Here is a 23,774-nt window from a genome sequence, read left to right on the forward strand (position 1 = left end):
GGCCAGAACACATCTACATGTCAATATTCAGTCATAGTCATAGCGCCTCCTACTGACAACAGCAAGTCAGCCTTAAATGACAAACATCATCCGGTTTACATGGAATGTACATGGTGTGGTCTACACATGACATACAGCAACATGACGTATAATTAGTGGATGTTCTCTAGCACCACATAGTGAACACAGGAAGTGATATTTAACACCTAGGTGTTACATCCGATATTCATGACAATGCAAATGCATGTGAGACAATGTCGACTTAATATACTGCTGCATTAATGACCCACTTGTGTAGCCCAGCCTAGTGGCAACAAGAAGCAAGCCTTACGTTACAAACTTCCTTTGATTTACATGAAATTTAAGGTGTGTGGTCTAAATTTGATATACAGCAACAAAATGTACATTTAATGCGTGTTTTCTAGCACTACATATTGGACACAGGATGTGATAAAGGTGGTAAAGGTATTGCTGCATCATGTTGCTACGCAACAAACAGTACTTTGACTGCAGCACGGCCCGACATGCACAAGGGTGCAAAGGCTCGACCATCGCTGCTTGCAACTTTTATTTGCCTTTGTATTCCCTCTGTCACTTGTTTTGCATCGAGGAACTGTGCAGATACACAATTTCTGATGTAGATATACTTTATTTTATTATTTGCTGTGTCTCTCCTCCTCATACTGTAAGTTACTTTCTATCTGACACATCATGTTTGCATCAGAGGTTTCCTATGAATCTAGTGTATTTTTCTTTCTGACCACTTATTTGGTGTTTACTGTCAACATCAAGTAGCAATGAATAATCAGGGAGGAGTTGTGGTTGAGACAAAAAAAAGTAGGAAGGATAGACAGAAAGGTGGGGCGTGATATTTTTAGGCAACATCTAAAAATTCATGAAACACAACACTTGAGACAAACCAACTGTAGCAACAAGACAAGAGGAAATAACCAACTAGAGTTCATACTTGAGGACGAAGGATCTCAGCATCGAAGGCCAACATAATGAAGAGCGTTCTTCTCCTCATCCTCTCACTAACGGCAGGTAAAAAGATTACTAATACCTGATTACAGATATTACAGACTGATGAATGTTATGTTTATATCCTGTTTATGCCATATATGTGCAAATGAACCCATTTTTATTTCACGTCAACCAGGACTGTTTGAAAATGAAAGAAATATTTGATGTGAATAATTCCATTCAAGATTTATGATGAATTATAAATATCACAAAATGCATTTTTGACGGTGTCTGCCATATATTTTATTTTAATTTGAAACAGTTTAATACAACTGATGAGTGAAATCTGTAAAGTTTTTAGTGAAACTGACAGCAACATTAAGCTTTTAACAGCTTCATAATTAATAAACGACACAGGCAAAAACTGACAAAGAAAAACAAACATTTATGGTTCTCAAATGATATTTTACTCCACTTTTACTCAGGTCAAACTATGCCACTGACCTTTTTGATTTTATAGAGGTCAAGGGTGAACAGCTAGAATGTAAACAGTTTGCTAAATGATCATAAACAATAATTAACAAAAGCAACTATTCAATGAGAAACATCCAAACTTTGATGGACATGTTTGAATGGGCATAACATACAAGAAAGGGTTAAAACTAATTGTGATGGCTTATTTTGCTTGTTAGGTCCAGGGCTATTGATTGACACATTAATATTTGATTGATGTGTGTGCAGAGTTTGTTTTCACGTTCATCTGCATCACATTCATTTTCTGAGCTCACCATAAAACTCAGTTTAATGTGTTTACGTAAGAGCATGATTTGTGATTTCACAACTAGTTTGTAACTTCCACGAGTGTGATGTGGAAACTTGAAGCCTCCAGTGCACAAACACTGGGAATGAACTTTACAGTGAAGGAGGAAACATCTTGTGTCCAGCAGTTGACTTTTGAAATGAACAATATTTACATATTCAGAGATTCTGGATTTTTAATGAGAGAAAAGGAGTAGATGCAATTAAAAAAAAACATTAAAAAGTAATTTAACGTTTTGTGGAAAAAGTATTTTAATGACTTGAAACATGTCTGGAGGGGATTTTTCTTTTAAACAGTGGACGGGTCGCTGGGACTGGTAGGGTTAGAAAGACACCTGTTTTACTCTCAGTATTAATCATTTATAACACAGTAGTTAAAGAAAGATAATGAGTGCATAAAACTCCTCTGGTGAACAGGCACTAATACAAACATTTTTGACATTTAAAAAAATGTAAAATAAAAATTCCTAATTTTTGTCAAGGATGAAATACAAAGTCAAACTTATTTCAATTCTTATCTTGAATCATGAAAATTTGAAAACCTGACTTTGGCGACTCCTGGTGGTAGAACCAAAAAATACACCGTGGTAGGCTGCAGAGTTGCTCTGTTACACTGAAAAATTAAAAATACAACAAGAAATGTATTTTATAAATTTATACTAAGATTTTATGAGTAGAGGCCTTTCAGAATCTCTACAGAAATTACCACAAAACACTATATGTGTGAATAAAATTACACATTCAACAAGATTAATTGAACAACTCTGTGATCTATTGATTAATCCAGAAAGTCTGTTTACCAGTATGATGAGACAGTGGATGTTTTGTTGATACGGTTCTTAATCAGACTGTTCTGGGATTGTTTCAGTGTCTGACATGATGGGAACTTTTCTCTTTGTCTGATCAACAGGCTGTGAGGCCTCGTCTGAAGTGAAGGGATGTGAAGGAGGATGGGTTGAATTCACCTGCAAATACCCAAGAGCAGATCAGGAATATCAAAAGATAGAGGTTATTAAACCCAGTGAAAAAATATATATCCAAATCACTAAAAAGGATGTGTGGGAAGAGAAGGGCAGATTTTCCCTGTACCATGATACAAGAAATAAAAACCTCAGGATGGCCATTAAACTACTTAAAAGTGATGACTCTGGGGAGTACCAGTGTAAATTTTACCCAAGACCTCACTCATCTCCTGAAACCCAGAAACTGGAACTGGAAGTCGGTAAGAGATGCTGCATCTGTATCAAAGAAGTTTAACAAAACATCACAAAGAAAACATGAAGAAAACTAACAAAAATGTAACAACACAACACACAGGCATCAGGCATTGAAAGACATTTCAGAAATGTATCTGTATTTTGGTTGCACATTATAATTACAGTATATCTATCCCATTGGGGTGGAAATCTTTGGGAATCTCACAATTTGATTCTGATTCTTTGTGTCACGATTCAATTCAGAATTGATTATTGATTCAAAGCCAATTCTTGATTCAATAAATAGAAAGAGAGGGAATATTTTTGGTCTCTTCTGATGCTTCTTTCAACACACTGTGTGTCATTCACTGGTGTCCTGTGTCCACTGAAGTTTAATATGAAACATAACTTTAAACTAAATGGTCTTGATGAAGGTCACGTCTGACAAACAGAAAAAAGTAGAGAAAAGTGTGTGAAAGTTTGCAGCTTTTTGATTTAGAAAAGTGAACTGCATTCATTTGGAAGCATCTTAATCTTCTTCAGTATAACAATAATGAAATGAAAGTGTCATTTACTTACCAACATCACTGGTTTAATGTCTTTTGTAAAAACACAAGTTGGTCTGCATGTTTTGGAGTAAGGAGGGGAAAAAGCGAAACGCTCCGCTGTGTTGTTAATGTTCTGTCTTCGGTTTGCACAGCAGCCGACTTTCTTCACTTCTCCAGTTGGTTGAAGTTTTGTAAAGTGCTGCAGTGTGGTCAGTTTCATGGTGCAGTTGGGTGCTTTGCTGATGTTAGTCTCTGGGTGATAGGGTACAAAGTATTCAGAAAATAATTCATCTTTGTCCTGAAGGCTGTTTTAAGTCAATACATTTAAAAAGCTTGTCTATTTTGAAGATGAACAAAGTAACTCTAGTATGAACATGTTTCACATTCAGTGAGGTCTGCTTCTCTTCCAACTTTCTACTGTACAGAGCTAACCGAGTTAGCAAAAATGGAAATCAATTTGCTATGAAGCAAACATTACAGGACACGAGAGGCAGATATAATGAATAGATAAATGCACATGATGCACCCTTTACTGTGTATGAGCGTGATGATACATTTCCAACATGTTTTACTTTTCTTTTTTCTTTGCAGTGAAAGGTGGCTGCACACAATTTACACCATTTAATCAAACTGCATACAGAACAGCTAAAACCACCATCACATGTGATTACCCTAACGAATACAACTCCAGTGTCAAGTTTATCTGCAAAGACAACAATGAAATCTGTGAGGAGATTTTATCAACACAATCTTCTGTAAAGTCAAACGGGACTTTCACTCTCACAGACACCAACAGTGGCTTCAACATGTCCATCAGTAATGTGAACTCACAGCATGCTGGTGTCTACTGGTGTGAAGTCAAATCAAATGAAGGAAGTTACAGAGCTTCACTCAGAAAAATACAACTGCAGGTTAAAAGTGAGTAATACAGATTCAGCTCTCCTCTACTGGTTAGAGGCTTTTTTCTGACTTTCATTTTCTGTTTATCAGTGAAACACGACTCAACACAACAGGTGATTTAAAAGATGTTAACACAAATTTATACACATTCAGATGTTGTATTGGCAGTTTGGCTGTCATTTGATATTTAGTAAAAAAACAACTATCATAAAAATTATGTAAATATGCGTGCAGATAACATGAAGTGAAAGTTGAAGTGAAATAAAGAAAGTGAGATGCCAAAAATGCCAAAGAGCTTGAATTAGAATTTGTCTTTGTCTTTCTATTTACAGGTATTACAATCTTCAAGAGATCCCCAACTATTGGACAGGATTTCAAATACTGGTGTAATTACACACAAGGTGCTCCCATTAAGAAATTCATCTGTAAGGGAGAAGATCCATCTATATGTCAACCTCTATGGAGCACCTCAAAGCCCAAGATGAACACTGGGAAGTTTTCAATGGAAGATGACACAAAGAGGAGAAATATCACCATAACTGTGAGAAACGTAACAACAGATGACACTGGGACATACTGGTGTGGAGCAGTAAACAATGACAATAAACGCAGTAAAACATTCTTCAACAAACTGGAGATGACTGTAGGTGAGTGGACGTGTTATTTTATTACTATGAAGTTATTCAATTCACTTCAAATCTTGTCACGTGCACAGAGAACAGTCAACTCCGCTTTACAATGAAATTCTTATTTTGCACTCACCTCTGACCACCATGGATAATAAACAGTGAATTGAGAATTAAATATAAAACTATGAAAATTATAAAAATTCAAACTATGAACACAATATATAAAACCTTTACAAGATAAAATTACAAAAATAGATACAAAGGAAAGAGAGACATGTAAACATAGTTTGTAGTGGTTAAATCTGATTGTACATTAATGTGCATTGTACTGTATGTGCAAATAACCCTGCATGTGTAAGAGGGTCTGTGCATGTCCAAGGTATGCAGAGAAGTATTGGCTGAAGACTTCAATTCAAGTATAGCCAAAATCTGACCCTGGTTCAGATTGTAGGAGGCTAATTGATTGTTAGCATTAAAAGAAAGCCACAGTTTTGATTACTGTTTGATTTACAGTAAAGGGCGAGTTTGTTTTTGCACAATGTGTAAAATGTCTAGTTATTACAATACGCACAAGAATGTTATTGTTAGTCAAAGCGTAACATAGATGATACATGAGCTGTTTTGAGTCACGACAGTCCCGTAAACTGTAACATGTTTAGTTACACTTCATGTTCACCGGCTGCAGTTTACAGGACTGTCGTGACTCCAGAAGGCGAGTTCATTGATGGGCTAGCTGGTTCTGTCTTGTAGTGAATTTAACAGTCTCATCTACAACAAGGGCAAACTGAAAATGACTCAACTGTGATCTTGATTTCTATTTGTTGATGAAGTATCATCTCTAGTTACAAGACTTGAAGTGCTGGGAGTCGACTGAACAGTTCAGACATGCAACATTACAGCCATTTGCTTTGTGTGATCAGCCACTCTGTAGCATTTGGCTTTCTATTCAAACAGCAGTCAACTGTGATATCCTGACTGACAGAGTGAGAACACTTGCAGTCGTTGTTATTTGTACTCTTGATTTCATTTCCTGCACGTCCATTTCACCAGACTTCGGATGAGCATGCTGCAGTGACAGCAGGACTTGATCAGCAACATGTTCAATCAAAGCTCTTAACAACTGATCAGTTTCAAAGTTTCTGTTCATTTTATCTACACATGAAGTGTCTTAATTTTAAAATTATAAGTTCCTCAATATTTATCCTTCACCTATATACACACTGGAGGTGTCATTGATCATGTAATTGTGATCTGTGGTGAAGGAATCCATTCCTAAAGCAGATTTTTAAGAGAAGGGGGACAAAATCCATTCTCCTCATGCTGTGTAAAAATACAAATGTAAGTTCAGCTGAAGCTAATATGAGGCTACAAGCTGAACTGTTTCTTGGCTCTGAGCAGTTGCCAGGCAACCAGCAGATCTGGCACATAACATATTTAAAACAGGAAATTGTTTTTTTTATATTCTTTGGTTTTGTCTGTGTGTTAATTATGAACTTTAGCTCGTAAGCAGATTCTGTTACCTTTTAAGTAGAGCCAGGCTAGCTGTTTCCCCTTGTTTCTGCTAAGCTAAATCGAAGCTAACTGGCTGCTGGCTGTAACTTCATATTTAACAGACAGATATGAGAGTAGTATCCATCTTTTCATTAAACTCTCTGGCAGAAAGTGAATAAGTGTATTTCCCAAGATGTCAAACTAATCCTTTAAAAGGCTTTTTTATTAACCTCATGCATTTCAGTAACAAGGAAGTGCTCCTACTCTGTAATTTTGCCTTTCAACTTCCTGTCTACACTAGAAGTGGGGACTGTATATATTGACATTTGCTGCTTGTGATCACCTTGTGCCTACATTTTAACAAATATTTGACCTGTTTTATAAAATAATGTACAGCGTACGAGTGTGGCAGTTCAAAATGTGTTAATATAATAATTTTTCCACCCACAACACAAAGTGGAGACTCATTACTGTTAAACTTCACCGTCCAGTTTTCCATGGCATGGGCTTCTTATTGTGTAACAAGCTAATATTATCAATAAAATATATGTTATATTGCATAGTTGGGTGAAAAGATTGATTGATTTATTTTATTTTGATAAATCAGATTCCAGACCAAACAAAGTAATAAAACCATCCGGTTTAGTGATTGTTTTTGAAGAATTCAAATAAGTTTTTCATCAGGAACTGTTGGGTCTCTGTAAATTAAAGAGTACGGTCTAGAGCTGCTCTATGTGAAGAGATAATTTTTGTTATGATTTGGTGCTATATAAACAAAGTTGAATTGAATCATAGAAACAGCTACAACAACCTAAAGTAAGCTAGTTAACAGCAAACATAACTTTGCAACTTTGTTCCCAGCTTTGAGAAATGTATAGTGCTGTGTGAACCGATCAGGACTCTCTAATTGTATTTACTGTAGCCAGCAATAGCAATAGGAAGTTAAGAGTCAAAACAGGAAATGGAACAAACTGAAAAAGTAGGGGCCGCATTAAGTTAATGGTAGATATTTTGACTCAGTAGGAAAGTACAGGTGTCACTAATAACATTAACAATGGCTCTGCTCTATTCAAGTCTCACTGTAAACCATGACAGTGTGACACTGAGCCAGCATGTGCAATACCAGGACCCTCAATCATTCATTTTATTATTTACTCCTGTGGTTTTCCTGCTGTGTCAAGTCAAAAAGCCATTTGTTCAACAAAGTTTTTTTCCACAAATTCACTCATCTTACTTTCTTTCTTTCATGTATTCATTGTTTTGTTGTTTAGTTAATTAAAAAACATTTAATTAGATATTTTGTGTGTTTTTGGCCGAGGTTGATATATTAATAAACAATGGCAAAGGGGAGGAAACGAGAAAAAAAAGATTAAAAAATACTGAATAAATAAACAGTTTTATCTGTCAGGCTTAGAACAATTGTATTTTTCCTTTTCTGTCCTTTTATAATTTATAAATGCACACGTACAACCTGAATGCATTTTTTTTTTGCTTTCAGCACCATCTCCAACACCACCACTACCACTAACACCATCACCAACACCATCAGTAACACCATCACCAACACCACCTGGATCTGTGAATCATGGTGAGAAAGCACATTTGATATCTTCAAACTTAAATGTTACGTGTTTGAAAAACATTTTGATGATTTAATATCTGTAAATTCCTGTTAAATTTCTTGACACAGACAGCTTTGAGTGATAATTCCATGTGTTCACTGTGTTTTAAATGATGCTGGACATTTTATGCGTTGTGTGGTTTATTTTGCAGGAGCCTTTCAGTCAATAATGATCATCTGTGGAGCTGTGCTGCTGCTGCTGCTGCTGCTTGTGATAATTGTGATCCTCGTCAACAAACGTAAGGGAGTTCATTACCAGACTGCAGAACATGAAACACACACATGCATACTGTACACACAAAACCACATTCATGTACTCCTCTATCCTGTGAAGATGTGATGTCTAAAAAAAACAAAACAGACAAACTGTAAGACGTAAGAAGTTAATAGACATGACTTTTATCATGTCTGTAAGTTGAAATTTTGTCGACCTATTATCTTTGCTCATTTTGGGGGATGCACACTTAAATCCTATTCAGTGAAACCAAACTACATAGATAATTAGATAGATAGAGATAGATTCTAAGCTACATAGATAAGCAACTGTATAGATAACAACTTGACGAAAAGTGCTGAAATTAATCCACTTGCATCCTTCTGCTCATTTCCTTTTTTCTTCTCTTTCTTTTCTTGCTTTCTCTCTTTTTCTGTCAGGATTTTCATGTTCAAAACCCACAAGGAATGGAGCAGCAGCACAGCACATCAAAGAGGTTAGTATAAATGTGTCTGTGTGTGGTAGTACTTTATAGGTGGTATTCATATTGTCAGTAAAACAAGAGCAGTACATGAATAATGCCAGACTTTTAAGTATTTCGATTGTAAATATAAGAGAGAGCTCCCGGGACTCTTGTTTCATAGAGATAAACTGTCAGTTGGCCACAACGATGCAGTGTTATGTTTTCACTGCAGTGCAATGACAGACTCTCTTTAGCTACGTGTGGCAGATTTGTTATGAATATTCCACTTACAGTGTTCTGATTCAGTTAGTGTATTACCACCTCTGACAGCCAACAAACCAACAAATCTCTTACCTGTTATCTGGAGAGCCTCTGACATGAGACAGAAGCACACATTTTAACCAAATTTCCAGAAAATTCAACAGTACAGAAAAATTTGTTTTAGTTTGCGGTTCTATCCACTGCTGTTATGAGAATATTAGGAGTTGGGTCATCAAGATAAACTGTTGTTGGCACTAACTCTCCAGTCGGTGCCATTGAACCGTTGCAGAAGAAGAGAACACGATGAGATGACGTAATTAAAAGAGCAGCAGTCAAACCCCAAACAGTGAGAGACGGTGTAGAAAACATGATGGAAACATGACATTTCTGTTTGTCAGAGTTTACGCTAGACTTTTCTTTGACAGCCAATATGGCCGTTAATATTCCAGAAACATTTTTATACTATGGAGCTCCGGGCTGATCCGTTTGCTTTACTGTGTCAATGCTGAATGTAACGGTACCTGAGAGAAAACAGTAAGACTTTTCACAGTCGTGTTAACTGCTGTCGAGCCAAAGCGCAGGGCTGCTGCTGGAGTGTGCAGCTTTTGAATCTTGTGCCACACTTAATCACATGACCAAACTCAGTGAGTCTATCAGTGTCTATACAGCAGAGGCAAAACCAAACTTTTGTATAAGTTTATATTTAAGATGTCTTGGCAACATATCTTGTTATTCATTAATTTATTAGGCAATTGGCATATTTCCCACCAGATATTTTGGCCGTTGATATTTTCATCTGCCGGACAACTACACGTGATACCAGCAAAAAGCCGACATGCTGGTTAACGTAAACCCTGTTTCATGTATTAATTTGAGGAACGTTACAGTCTCCTCATCAAAGTTTTTGTCTCTTCAGTGGAAGCTTGAGTGACATTTAATTTGCATGTCTCATGTACAACATCATTTATTCACTACGTCTGTTTACATGGCACTTTGTCGCATTTTGCTTTTATTGATAAATCAACTTTTTAAAGAAGACATATCCTGCACATTTCCAGGTTTATATTTTTATTCTGTGGCTCTATTGGAATATCTTTAAATGATTTTCCGTTAAAAACTCCTTATCTATCTTGTATTGGCCCTTTATGCAGCCCCTCAGTTCAGCCTCTGTCCGAAACAGGTTGTTTTAGCTCCTGTCTCTTTCAAGCCTCCTGATGAGCCCTCAAGCTGCCCCTCAGCAGACTACAGAGGCTACATAAACAAACAGTAGAAGTAGGATTTCACTTCTTTTTCCCCATTCTTTACTCAAAATATAAACTCAAATACATCATTCATGTTTGAGCCTGAATCTGATCTGAAATATGAGAGTGGACAACGTGAACAATCCATGAACAACCTTAGCAACAAAGACTACAGAACAGATGGCTGTTTGTGGGAATGACGTCAATTTGATGGGGAAGTAGAGGTAACTCTGCAATAGAAGTGTTCAGCCTGCTCTGAAAACTTTGACCATGTTTAACATAGACAGCCAGCATTATAACAGTATATAAATAAATGGCAGAAAATCACTAGAAACATGTTTTTCTTAAAAAAAAAAAAAAGGGATTTGTTTGAATTTTCTGTTTCTGTGGATGGAAATGCACCTGGTGTTTAGTCTTACATTATGAATATGCATGACTAAATAAGACATATAGCCATATATAAGTATAACAGAGTTTTTTGTCAGTGAGTAAATTCTACTGAGGGAGAGCAATGAGTCGTCCATCACACTGACACCATGTCCATCTACCAAATACTTATAACACTCAATTTTTTGTTCTTCCCTAGAAGGATAACGTCTATGAGGAGGTGCAGGAGCGCCTCCAGGAGACAGGCTCAGGAAATGCAGTGGAGATGATTTCTGCCACTGCCAACTTTCCCACAAACCCCCCTGCCTCGATGTATTACTCCACCATCATCTTTCAAAGCAGCACTGATAAAGCTAATGGTGAGGCTCTGATCCCCAGACCCAGCTCCTCTGCCTGTGAATATTCTACTGTGAGGAACAGCCAAAGTCCAATCTACTCTACTGTCTATAAACCATCAAAGACTTCAGAGGATCCTCTCTTACTGACAGTCAACAAGACACAACAGCAATGAGGATGACCCAGGCAGGAATTTATTAAATTTGCAAAATAAATGATAAAGATTAATTTTTGATGGTTTGTGGTTGTTTACAATGAAGCCCAGCTCAGACTGTAGTAATTAACACCCCAAGATATTCAGTTTCTGGGCCCAGTCAACTTAAAACAGGATTCACTGCGGCATTGTTTGAGTCACCAAAGTTTGGTGACAGGACTGATTTGTAGAGACTAGATGAGTCCTTATGCTCAACTGTGAGAAAGTTTAAATCAACAATAGAGTATATTGTTGTATATATTGTTGTATATAGTGGTCGATAAGTAACGAGGAACTGCAGTACAGAAGTGTCAAATATAATATATATGTCTGGTAATTCAGTTTGTCCACCAAAGAGCACTGACAACTAGAGCTGCAACAATTAATTGATTAATCAATTTGTTGATCGAAAGAAAATTAATCTGCAACTTTTTTGATAATCAATTAATCCATTTAGTCATTATTCAATCAAAAGTGCCAAATTTTTGGTTCCAGCTCCTCAAATGTGACAATTTGCTGTTTTTCTTTGTCATCCATGACAGTAAATTGAATATTTAACATTTTAGACAAAATAAGCAAATTGAAGACATCACTGTGCGCTCTGAGAAATTGTGAATGCTCTTTTTTCACATTTCTTTTGGATTCTACTGACTAAATTCTTAATCAATTAATCCAGAAAATAATCCGCAGATTAATCAATAATGAAAATAGCTGTTAGTTGCAGCCCAGTGACAACTGTAAAATGTTCCACTTAGTACAAGGCTTGGTAACAATTATTTACTCTTTATGATGTTTTTATGTTATGTGTTTCTGTTTAAGAACAAATTTTGTATAATAAATCATTTTCACAGTTCTAAAATATTAGTATTAGCTTCAGAACTCCAGTTTTGTTTTGGCATCCTTTGTATTCCTGCTGCATTGGTGCCATTTTTGACTAATTTTTTGTCCAGCTCCATCGATTAGGAATAAAATACAAGAGCCTGTCCTAGCTCAGCTACAGTAGCCTGAAGTGTAGATTTGGGTTTGTGTTGAATAATAAATCAAAAGGTTAAAGGAGTAGCTGCTACCACTGACTCAACAATTACTTGTTTGTAGTTTATGTGTGTAGTTTAGTTGATTGATAAATTTTGCTCCAAATACCAAATAAAAATGTGTTAAAGCCAAATGAATCTGTTCTTCTATGGTACCACTTCTTTAAATAATTATGTGAAAGAAGTTCTTCATATTGATGAATCCACAAAGACTGATTATCCAGCTCTGCTGCTTTATGGAACTTTTCAGCCTCTTTTAGCTTGCTGTGTGTCTGCTGCTGTGCAGGTTTTTGTGCTGTTAAGATAACACCTTTATAAAGTCACAAGAACGAGTGTAAGACATTGTTCACTATTCACTATATGTGTTTGTACTGTTGATTGAATGTCTAGTAAGAATTATTAGAATGTGGACTGAAAATATGCTGAAAAGTGGTGTATAATCACTAACTAACAGCTATCTACAACCATGCACTGCAAAAACAGAGAATGAATGAATTAGTGTCTGAAATGCTTTTTTGACATCTGACACTAAATAATCTTTTACATGACTGTTCTTCTGTCCCCTCATTGCCAAAAATTGATTCAAACATATTTAAGGCCACTGCCTTAAATTGTTATGTAATGTGATATTAAAAAAAAACAAACATCACTGGTTTTTGTGGCTCTTTATTTCTATACAACTGAAAAAAGAAACCTACATTGCTGTTGAAGAGAAATGTTTATTTATCACATGTTGTTTGTGGCAGTAAATTTAAATAAGTCAGACTATGACAAGAACTGAAATGAGTTTCTTACAATCAATATTACAATCTGCTATCTAGTGAAAAACATTGCTCTTTTCAAAACCAAAGCAAAAGTCTCATCCTATCAGATCAACGCGTCCCTTTGATATTACTTAAAACATTTTGAAACATATTGCTTATAGCTCACATTTTCTCCCTTCCTGTAAGAGGTGAGATGTTTGTTGTGTTTTTCTTTCAGTAAATAGCGAAGCTGCTTGTTTCATTACATGTAATAAATATACAAATGTCAATTAGATGGTAATCTGCATGAGAAATAGAAAAGAAAAAGAAAACAAATTGGTTATAATAATCATCCGCTTATAGTGATCAATTTAACCTGGACGGATGTGATCACAATAAGCAGTTTCCACTGTATAATTATATCCTCAGGAAGTGTGAGTCACCTTCAACTCTTCTAAAACCCCCTGGGGAAGCTTTTGTCTTACAGACCATATCCTGATGATTAAAATGCCGTCCAGAATGATGACTTAAATTACAAGGAGCACAGTGAATATTTCATTTGCTACCCCCCTCCCATAATGTTAATTATTATTGTAGTAGAGGGATACTAGGGTCTGTGGGAGGGTGGGGGGGAGGGGTGGGGGTAGGGGGGCTCACATGGAGCAGGAGTTTCAGACAAGCTGAGACTGTCTGGTGTTTTGTTTGTGGCTTTCACTTCCTGACTGTTTTACGCTCTGCGTACTTGTGGCTCTGTCTTGCATTGCCGTCTACGACAATGTCAGTCTTGATACTCTCACCAGATTCAGCACATAGTGAATTTAATATATATAACCACCTACTGTATGTATATAGAGTAACTTATCACTTTTCTACCCAGAAAATATTTATTTCTGCACTCTGTATTGTATGTTTGTATGCATTTGTATTGTATGTATTGTGTGTTGTCCATGTGTTGTTTCTAGATGTATCTATTTTTTCCCTTTCTTGTCTGTACATAATAGTGATATATTTAATGATCTTTGTTCAGCTTGTTGTCCTTGTGTACCTTTCTGAAGATTGTTGTGTGTAAGTACATTGAGAGCAACTAGAAACTGGAGTCAACTTCCTTGTATGTGTAAACAGACTTGGCCAATAAACCTGATTCTGATATTAGGAGTCTACTGATGCTGCTATATGAATAATCTGCAACATTGTCATGATTGTCTCATTGACTCTCTATAATCAATTGACATACTACTATATCAAGCATAACAAATTCAAGTTTTACTTTTGTTATACTTAAGTGTATGTTTCCCCCTGATATATCCCAAAATACTTGTTTTATGGCTGCTATAGCTGCTGCTGTCCTGAGATAAATACGCCCCAGTGATTATGGAAAACAACTAAATCTGTTACCACAGTTACGCAGACAACACACAAATTTTCATAACCATATCACCAGGGGACTCTGGTCCAATACAAGTGCATAGCATTGATTGACTCAAACCTGAATTTCAACAGCCACATTAAGACAATTACAAAGTCAGCCTACTATCACCTGAACAATATATCAAGAATTAAAGGACTTATGTCTCAGCAGGATTTGGAAAAACGTGTCCATGAATTAATCTTCAGTAGACTTGACTACTGTAACAGTGTCTTCGAAGGTCTCCCTAAAAAACTGATCAGACAACAGCAGCTGATTCATAACGCTGCTGCTTGAGTCCTCACTAAGACTAAGAAAGTGGATCATATCACTCCAGTTACGCTGGCTTCCTGTCTGTCAAAGAATTGATTTTAAAATACTGCTGCTGGTTTATAAAGCACTAAATGGTTTAGGGCCAAAATACATTTCTGAGCTGCTGCTACGTTATGAACCATCTAGACCTCTCAGGTCATCTAGGAGCAGGTCTGCTTTCTGTCCCCAGAGTCAAAACTAAACATGGAGAAGCAGCGTTCAGTTTTTATGCTCCACATATCTGGAACAAACTCCCAGCAAACTGCAGGTCGGCTGCAACTCTCAATTCTTTTAAATCACAGCTGAGGATTTTTCTGTTTGCTGCTACCTTTTATTAAACCAAATTTGAGGGTTAATATTTTACACTGCACTGTAACTTTTATTCTCCTGTTTTATCTGTCTTATTCTATTTTACACACACATAATCTTTGTAAGTAGGATAAGTTCATTGTTGGTTTGGGTCTGCACATGAGATTTGTGGACAATAGGAAAAACAGAAAATTGGCAACCATATCCTTAAGTAATCATAAAATTTGCAGATTTCCTATTACATCATTAATTATCTCCTCATATGAAATTCACTATCTGCTAAATTTTGATATTTTTTGGTTTTACTTTGGTGCCATCTGGTGATGGCAAGAGGACTGACATTGTGGTAGACAGCAGTGAACGCTGTTCCTTTTCTATGTCTGTGATTAGGTTGGCATGTAATGACTGAGGTTGAGACGGGGGTGGGAATATTTAGGGCCTGAGTCCCAAAGGGGCGAAGACCCTCTTGTATCTGTTCTGTTTCTTTCTTTCTTCTTTCTTTATTAATCCCCACTTCGACCCTTAATTTGACCCCCTAAACATGCTCAAAAACTCACCAAATTTGGCACGCACATCAGGTCTGGTGAAAAATTTGATCAAATGTAAAAATTAACCCCCAAAGTGCCAAAATGTGCTTGTGAGCGCCACCTATGTATCTAATAGGGCCGCCATGGCCCGTAGGAATGTCGAAGAGAGATCAAACCAAAACTCAATTATTCGTCTGACGTCTAAACTATAAGTCAGACCACTTTCAAACCTGTATCAATGGATTCGTGACGAAGATTTCTACTAAAATGTGATTTTGAATGTAAGATTTGGCCAAAGTCATGGGATTTATGAAGATATTTCCACTAGAAGACTGCTCTGAAATCCTGCTCTCAATGTGACAGGGAAAAGGAGGGAAGAAAGTCGGGGGATGGGTATGACAGCTGAATGTAGCTCAGTTTTGTAGGATATAGCAGAAAGGTCTATATACATACAGTACATTATATACAAACTTTGTATGAAGTTTGGGGTTAGCATTAGCTTAAGAAAGTGTTAGCATTAGCTTAAACATTTTGCTATTAACTACCAAATCTATCAAATGGACCCTACTTGGTTGAAAGCTTGAATAATCCACTAACTAACAAACTAGGTTAGACCACCTGAAACTGTTTTTATTTAACTATACCCCCCGGAGTATGGCACTAATCGTTTTAGCATCTTCCATTCACTTAAATGAAATGGTTAGCATTAGCTTTTCTATTCAAAACTTTTGAGCTTATTATCAACCAGTTACTAGTTATCTTGACTAATCGGCTAACTAGCAGACTAGAGTAGACCACATATATCTGTTTTTATTGAACTATGCCTCCCAGACTACGAAGCTAGTCTATCTAAAAGCAAGGAAAAGTGCACTGCATTGTTTTCTCAAGGGGGAGATGAGAGTAAGTGTTGTGAAGTCACCTTGGCCGGATAGCCACGTCAATCATCTTTCTCCTAAATATGATTGGACAAGTATTTTTACATTACATTGTACTTTCTACCCCACTACATTTATTTGACATCTTCAGCTTTCAGATGAAGATATGACACAAAAGATAATCCGTTATGGTCTCCTGTTTTATGTAACATAGGACCATTATATAGTGATTGTAAATGTTTTTTATGTTAATATCTGCACTTGCACTTACCCTGCATTCATGATCTGTAAATACTAATGTCCTTTGAGGATAGGTTTCATGATATAAAGAACAGTGACATTTTTTACCTGGTATAACTTTTTTAATTAAAGTTTTCTGCAAAACAAATCATTCATGAAAATCAGTTTACAAGAATATACATTTATCTCAATGGTCTTCATTTCATGTCAATAAGCTATTCAAATCATGTCAAAATCCTTATATACATGTAACAAATCCTTATACAGTCTAACTACATTTTTTATTTAAACTTCTGCAAGCAAACAAACATCAGTTAAAAGAACAGGGTTTTTTTTTCAGTTTACAAGAATATACATTTATCTCAATGGTCTTCATTTCATGTCAATAAGCTATTCAAATCATGCCCTTATATACATGTAACAAATCCTTATGGCCACTGGGAAACAGTCCTCCACATTTTTTAAACACATTGACAATCATTCATTCAATTTCGCAGAGAATGGGTGTTTGCAAATTTGTAAGACACACACACACACACACACATACTTTCAGTATCTTGTTAATGTTTTTCCTGAACTGGTGTGGGATGTGGTGCTGTACAATTTCAGCCTCTGAATGGAACGCTCCACATGTATCCTTGCACGAGAGATTAACCTGTTATTGTTCATTTCCTCCTGTGTGAACTGTCCATTGACGAGGAAAGACGGAATGTTCAGCAGAACTCCCTCTGGCAAAATGTCCCGTATTGTGAAGCCCTTGTCTGCCATGACCATATCATCTGGCTGTAGATGCTGGAGAAGTCCACAGTCAGCTGTTATGGCCTTGTCTGAGGCACTCCCACCGTACAGGTCACTGGCGACGGTAATTACTCCATTGGGAGCCACACCAATTAGAGCCTTCAGGGTGGTCCGTCCTTTGTACTGGCTGTACAAATGGCTCTGTGTGTCCAGGCTCTCTGTTACCCCTAAATTCCACCAGGTGCGTGAACGCCACGTTCCAGCTCCGACGCGGCTGCTGGAGCTGATCGCGGCCACTCTAGTCAATGTATCCGATTCCACCGGGCGCGTGTCAGAGGCATCTCTCCACTCCGCTGCGCTAAAGATAGGCGCCACGTCTATTTTTGATGGAGGCTGCGTCAAGCAGCACAGAGCAGATTGAGCCTGGCAGGAAGTCACAGCATAGAGCATCCGGTCAATTTTCAAAATAAAACATCATGTGCCGACTCCCGATCATATATAACACCCATACATCAACATTACGTCATCACCGATGGCAACAGGCCAGAAGTCAATCAGTCAGAGCGTATTTGACACCATGGATGACAAGAGATTCATTTTGGAAGTGGAAAAACACAAGATTTTATATGACATCACAGATCCTTTTTATAAAGGACAATGCCAGAAAGGACAAGGCATGGAATTTAATTGGAGGAGTTCTGGGAGTGGATGGTGAGTATAAACTACTAATTAGCTTATAAATAGGTGATTTTTCCCGTTCATTTTTCTGAATGGATGTGCCTTGTACAGTCAAGTACTTGCAAAGAGCCATTTAGTTATCCTTCTTGAAAACCCATTAAAAAATGTTCAGTAACCTTGCATTTTATAGGACAAGGCCTGTGAAACATTATTTGCTATTTTAAGAAATAATTTCACACTGTACAGATGCTGTTCAGTTAGTTTCTCTAAACTTCAAGAGTATGTCTAATTTTAACCATTTGTTACTTATGTTTTACCTCTCTGAAAACAGAAAAGCATTTGCAAAACTTCACTTAGCTATGGTATTAAAATGTTATACCAACTACCCAGTGTAAATGCTGTTCAAATGGAGTCTGCTGCAGGGGAGGTGCTTCCACTTGCAGTCTCTAGCTTTCCTATACTAATGTTAATTGTTGAAGAGGCTCCACAGAGTGGCAGGACCTCTTTTCCCATGGGGCCCAAAATAATTATGAGGATGAATGCATTTCATTGTATTCTAACAGCCACAAATCTTTGATCTATGTCGTTCGTAACTGGTCTTTTAATAGTATTAACTTGGTCTTCAGGTTACAACACAACAAAGTAGGACAATAACAATTACACAATAATGACAATTAACATGAATAAACAATACAAAAAAGAAACAATTTAAATGTGTAGCCTACTTACCCATGGTAGAAATACAAAAACCAAGGAAAATGACCAAATCAACTGCAGTCCATAACGTTGTACAGGCAAAGTAACCTACTGTTTGCTTGTTGTCCTCATAATCAAGATCATCAAGATTATCACGTGATTTTGCGGTTCCCGTGTGATCTTGTAGTACTCGCGTGAGCTCGTGGATAGCTGCCTCGCACGGTGGCGCTTCACTTCCATGACGCGCCCGGTGGGACAGGGCGCTTTGCATGGGACGGAGCAAAACCACGTCGGAGCCAGAACGCGGTGGACACGCGCCCGGGGGAATCCCGGGGTTAGAGACTGCAACCTCAGTGCAGTCAAGCACTATCCAAGAGATTTGGGGAAAGGACCAGAAGCAGTCTGGCAGTGATGTTTGGTTCTTGGCTTTTGAGGGAATGTTGTTCTCAAACATGCCAACATACAAAATGTCATACAGCGCACTAATAATGGTAGTAAAGATGTTTGTTACTGTGGCTGTGCTACAATTAAACCTTGTCACAAGGTCTATGTGACCGCAATTAAGTTTGAATTTCATTAATGTCAGGAGCAGCTGATCTACTAGGGGCATAATTTGGACAGTCCAATTAGAATGATATTATAACTCAAATTTAGAAAGAAGTGCTTCCAAAAACAAAACGGTGGCAGCATCGGGCAATCCGGTGAAATACTGGACTCTGTCAGGATTGGAGGAAATTTGGCTGAAGGAGAAAGTTTGCTTTTGTTTGTCCAATTGTTTTCTCAATTTCTCATTCTCTCTTCTCAGCATGTCATTCTCTATCTCAAGAACCACAAGACTTTGGGAAGTACAAGGGGTCTGTGCAGGTGTTGGTTGATCAGTTGCTTCATCTTCACCACTGGTAGGAACCATTTCTTTCCTCCGTTTAGGGGTATGGCTGAGGTGGTCAGGGAGCTGGAAAGTCTTCCTTTCATTCCATGCAAAACGCGATGGCCCAGCAGCTTTGCCATCTGGGAAATGCCAACTGCACAACCTTGAGTTGCAGTTGGGTGGGAAGTTTTCATGCCTTAAAAAAAAAAAAAAAGAAAAAACAAGAGGAATTGATCATCATTACTCTAGTTGTCTATTAGTCATACAGAACAATTACAGTGAAACAGTCATTGGCAATGGAAATCTTAAATCTCAGGCTCCCTCTAATAACGCTTAAATAATATGTAAAGAAAAGAAGATGCAAGTAAAAGTAAAAATAAGGATCTCAGACATAAAATAGTGTGGAAGTTAAATAGTAATAAAATAGAATACAAGGGTAAAAATATAATACTGTAGTAGCACGTGTGCAGTAATAATAAACTGCAATGTAGATAGGTTGTGCACTCTAAGAGACGAAGGAGATGAATGAGGCCTCTTTAACCATGGAGAACATAAACATTAACAGTTTCACAACCAGTATATGCATAATGAGAACTGGTAAGGACAGGTAAAAACGGGATGTAAACAGGTAACGTTAACTGGATGTAGACAGTAGTATCAGCTGTGCTCTTGCTTGTTTCGAACAAAAACACCGTAAAAACCCATAACATTTATCAGGGATATCCGCAAAGGGTCGGTTTGGCTTTTACGAGTAGGTGCGAAAGCTAGTGCTAACCTTAGCTAACTAGCTAGCCAAAACTTTGTTTTTCTTCATTGGTTTAAGAATTGTAACTCACCTTATCAACTGCAGCCATTTCCTCTCTTTCTGGTCGCTAGGAAAGCAGTAGAATGACAATGGGATCATTTTTTTGACTCTCTAATCCCATTGTCATTCTGTTTGAACAAGGAACACAGCACTGCGGCATATTGAAACGATGAGGCTTTGACCCAGAAATAGTATTTTGAAAAGGTGGTACATCACGACTTAAAGATCAGATACTGGTTCACCCAAACCTTGTTCACCCCTCTCCTATAAACCACCTTGGTCTTTCTTTCCATTCTCCTATAAGCCTCTTCAAAGATCTCCTGATTGATGCCCAGAGTCTGAAACAACTGCTGTACACTCGCATAACTCACTTCATCAGCTCTCTTAACAGCTGTCTTAACATATTTCAGAATATACTGTGCCCTCTCTTTCAGCATCAAATCATCATCGAAACACTTACATACTGGCTTGTTCTTTGAATCAGGATTGTTCTCAGTCTCCTTCGCCTTCTGATCACATTTGCATTTTTTCATTTCTAATTAACAAATAAAAGTCCTTGCAGAAACAGGTTTTGGGAAATTAAAACGACATGTTTTGTTTTTCCTGCATGATTTTGAATGTCATTTGGAGTGTGGACTGATGACACAATGCAGTCCCGCAGTCACAACCTGGCACAAAAGGTAACTCAGCCAACCTTCAGCATCTACAACATTAGCATATGAGCATGTCACGTGAATTGAATAAAAGCCATAAGCACAGGATATACAGAAAAAACAATTCACCCTAAAAATCCTTAATACACCAATTCACATCTCAAGCTACTGAAAAATAATTCCTCCTTCACACAAACAAGACAACCTTCTTTAATTGCATGGCTAACTAACAAACTATCATCCCATTTAAAAAATTGCTGACTAAATATACAGAAAACAGCCAACACAACTTCTCCCAGCTCAGCGATGGTGGACAAGCTAGAAACACACAACTGAATCTACATCACAGATTACACTAAATCACACACACACTATAGACAGACAATTACATGCAGTGCAGTCTCTCAGTCACAACCTGGGACAAAGGCTAATGGCTAGCAGGCTAACGCAGCCAACCTTTAGCCTCTGCAACATTAGTATAAGATTAGCATATGAAAATGTCATGCTAATTGAATAAAAGCCATGTGCACAGAAAATAAAGAAAAAAAAATTCCCTAAACATCCTTAATACACCAATTCACATCTGAAGCCACTGAGGTTTTTCCCTACTCAGACAAATAGAAAACCATCTGTAACAGCATGGCCGACTAACATACTAGCATTCAACTTCAATATTACTGACTCAATACACACAAAATGGCTGACAACTTCTCACAGCTCAGCAATGATGGTCAAGCCAGAAACACACAACTAAATTTACATCACAGATTAAGCCAAATCTCTCTCTGTGTGTGTCTCTCTCTCTCTCTCTGTGTGTGTCTCTCTCTCTCTCTCTCTCTCACACACACACACACACACACAAAAGCTACTGGCTAAAAGGCTACTGCAACCAACCTTTAGCCTCTGCGACATTAGCATAAGATTTAATAAAAGCCATTGACACAGCTCTTAAAAACAATTCTCAAAACATCCTCAATGCACCAATTCACATCTGTTGCCACTGAAAAAGGTTTTTTTCCCCCTCACAGAAACAATAGAAAATCTTCTGCAATAGCATGGCTAACTAACAAACTAGCATTCCATTCTAAAATTGCTGACTCAACACACACGAAATGGCCGACACAACTTCTCAGGGCTCAGCAATGGTCAAGCCAGAAACACACAACTCAAACTACATCACAGATTAAGCTTAATAAAAACACACACACACACACACACACACACACACACACACACACACAGAGAGAGAGAGAGACACGCATTAAAATCCAGTCTGGGAATGACACAAATGCGAACGGTTAGCATGCTAACGCGGCTAACAGATAACCTGAGCAGAGTAAAGGCTAGTTAAGGCTAGTTGAATAGCATTAGCATACAATTAGCATAAGCGCAAATTGTGATAATCGACGAAAAACCATCAATAAAGCTTTTAATCCATCTCACATCAATTGCACTCCTTTTTGTATTTCATCATACTATTTTTAAGTCAACCACTTATGTCTAAAGACTACATTTTATCAGGAAAAAGTTAGCTGTGAGTGAAATTTTAGGCTGCGCCTGCATCTAACCTCACCACAGAGTCACCAAACAACTGTCACATTACAAATTTACCGTAAATGTTAAATGAAAAAATAAGAAGTTATTACTACAAATATCGCTAAGCTTAGCAAAGAGTTCATGCTAACATTATATTAACAGAGATGAAAACAGGTTTTACCTCGATGTCAGTGTGAAAAAGTAGAGGGAGGGCCACACCCAAGCAGGCTGGTTTATAAACTTGCATGATGACATGTCATCAGGCCATCACGACGCCCAATCACAGTAATCGAACCATCAGCAGCACCAATCACGTCAATCAAATGGCGTTTTCTGGAACTTTCTGGAAGCTGACGAATTACAAGGCTTGTCTCCATGGCTCTGAGAAATCTGCCTGATTGCAGTTTATGTGTGTCCTACGTTTAGACTGTATGGTTTAGATGTACGGCGCCAGGAGTACTTGCTGGACAAAGTCGTGTAACTTTAGTGTTCGACTGTTTTAACACCTACTCAGATCGAAAGATAACGAAATTTCCTAAGTTTTATGATTTTGACATGCATAAAAATTACTTTATTCATCCCCAAAGGAAAATTCAAATGTCTGTCAGCTTATCTATTTAACAAATAGATTATAGATGGAGTAGAGGAGAACATGTTTTGTTTTTTTAATATAGACATCTTGAGCTGTCACACACACCCATTATAAAGTCTGAGCAGTACCAGGAAAAACCTTTAAAACTAAAACAGTAAAAGATAGCAAAAACATTTAAATTCAAAATTTGTGTGGCAAAGTCTCTTGACTCATTTAAAGTTCCAATGAAGTCTGTAGCTATAACTATGTGGAAGCAGTAAATGTTAAAAAAGGTGTGGGTTTGCTAATTGTCTCCATTTAAATATATGAGGAATTTTCTGTGTCCAGCTGGAGTTACTCTCCAAACAGCTGCTAGTACACATGTCAATCAAGCTTTCAAAATAAAAACATCCTCATACTTATTATCTCAACACAGGTGACAGTACACAGGTTAATCAAACTTTCAAAATTAAAGCATCCCCATTCTTATTATCTCCACACAGCTGATAGTACACATGTCAATCA

At 37.3% G+C, this 23,774-nt stretch overlaps 3 protein-coding genes across 4 annotated transcripts in view; 2 read left to right on the top strand and 1 right to left on the bottom strand.

Moving 5' to 3' along the window:
• The window catches only part of LOC121894009 (polymeric immunoglobulin receptor-like), an 80,091-nt gene that overhangs the window by 32,984 nt on the left and 23,333 nt on the right, over positions 1–23,774 (top strand). The gene's annotated exons all lie outside the window — the stretch shown is intronic.
• The window catches only part of LOC121894220 (polymeric immunoglobulin receptor-like), a 28,030-nt gene continuing 5,023 nt past the window's right edge, over positions 768–23,774 (top strand). Inside the window, exons 1-4 of the mRNA XM_042406654.1 lie at positions 768–1,044; positions 2,693–3,004; positions 4,118–4,444; positions 4,759–5,073. Coding sequence (XP_042262588.1) covers positions 1,005–1,044; positions 2,693–3,004; positions 4,118–4,444; positions 4,759–5,073 — 994 coding nt within the window. The 5' untranslated portion in view covers positions 768–1,004. The remainder of the gene's footprint in view (positions 1,045–2,692; positions 3,005–4,117; positions 4,445–4,758; positions 5,074–23,774) is intronic.
• On the bottom strand, positions 16,867–23,284 carry LOC121894010. Of its 2 annotated transcripts, none has more exons than XM_042406290.1 (2): positions 22,860–23,284; positions 16,867–19,880 (listed from the first exon to the last, which is right to left on the bottom strand). In XM_042406290.1, exon 2 carries the CDS (start codon positions 17,890–17,892, stop codon positions 17,254–17,256), a length of 639 nt encoding a protein of 212 aa, XP_042262224.1. In that variant the 5' UTR covers positions 17,893–19,880; positions 22,860–23,284; the 3' UTR covers positions 16,867–17,253. The 2 variants fall into 2 exon arrangements, with proteins under 2 accessions (XP_042262224.1, XP_042262223.1); XM_042406289.1 differs by lacking the exon at positions 22,860–23,284 and adding an exon at positions 20,521–21,928.

Source organism: Thunnus maccoyii, chromosome 3 (genome assembly GCF_910596095.1).
Source record: "Thunnus maccoyii chromosome 3, fThuMac1.1, whole genome shotgun sequence".
Classification (NCBI taxonomy): domain Eukaryota; kingdom Metazoa; phylum Chordata; class Actinopteri; order Scombriformes; family Scombridae; genus Thunnus; species Thunnus maccoyii.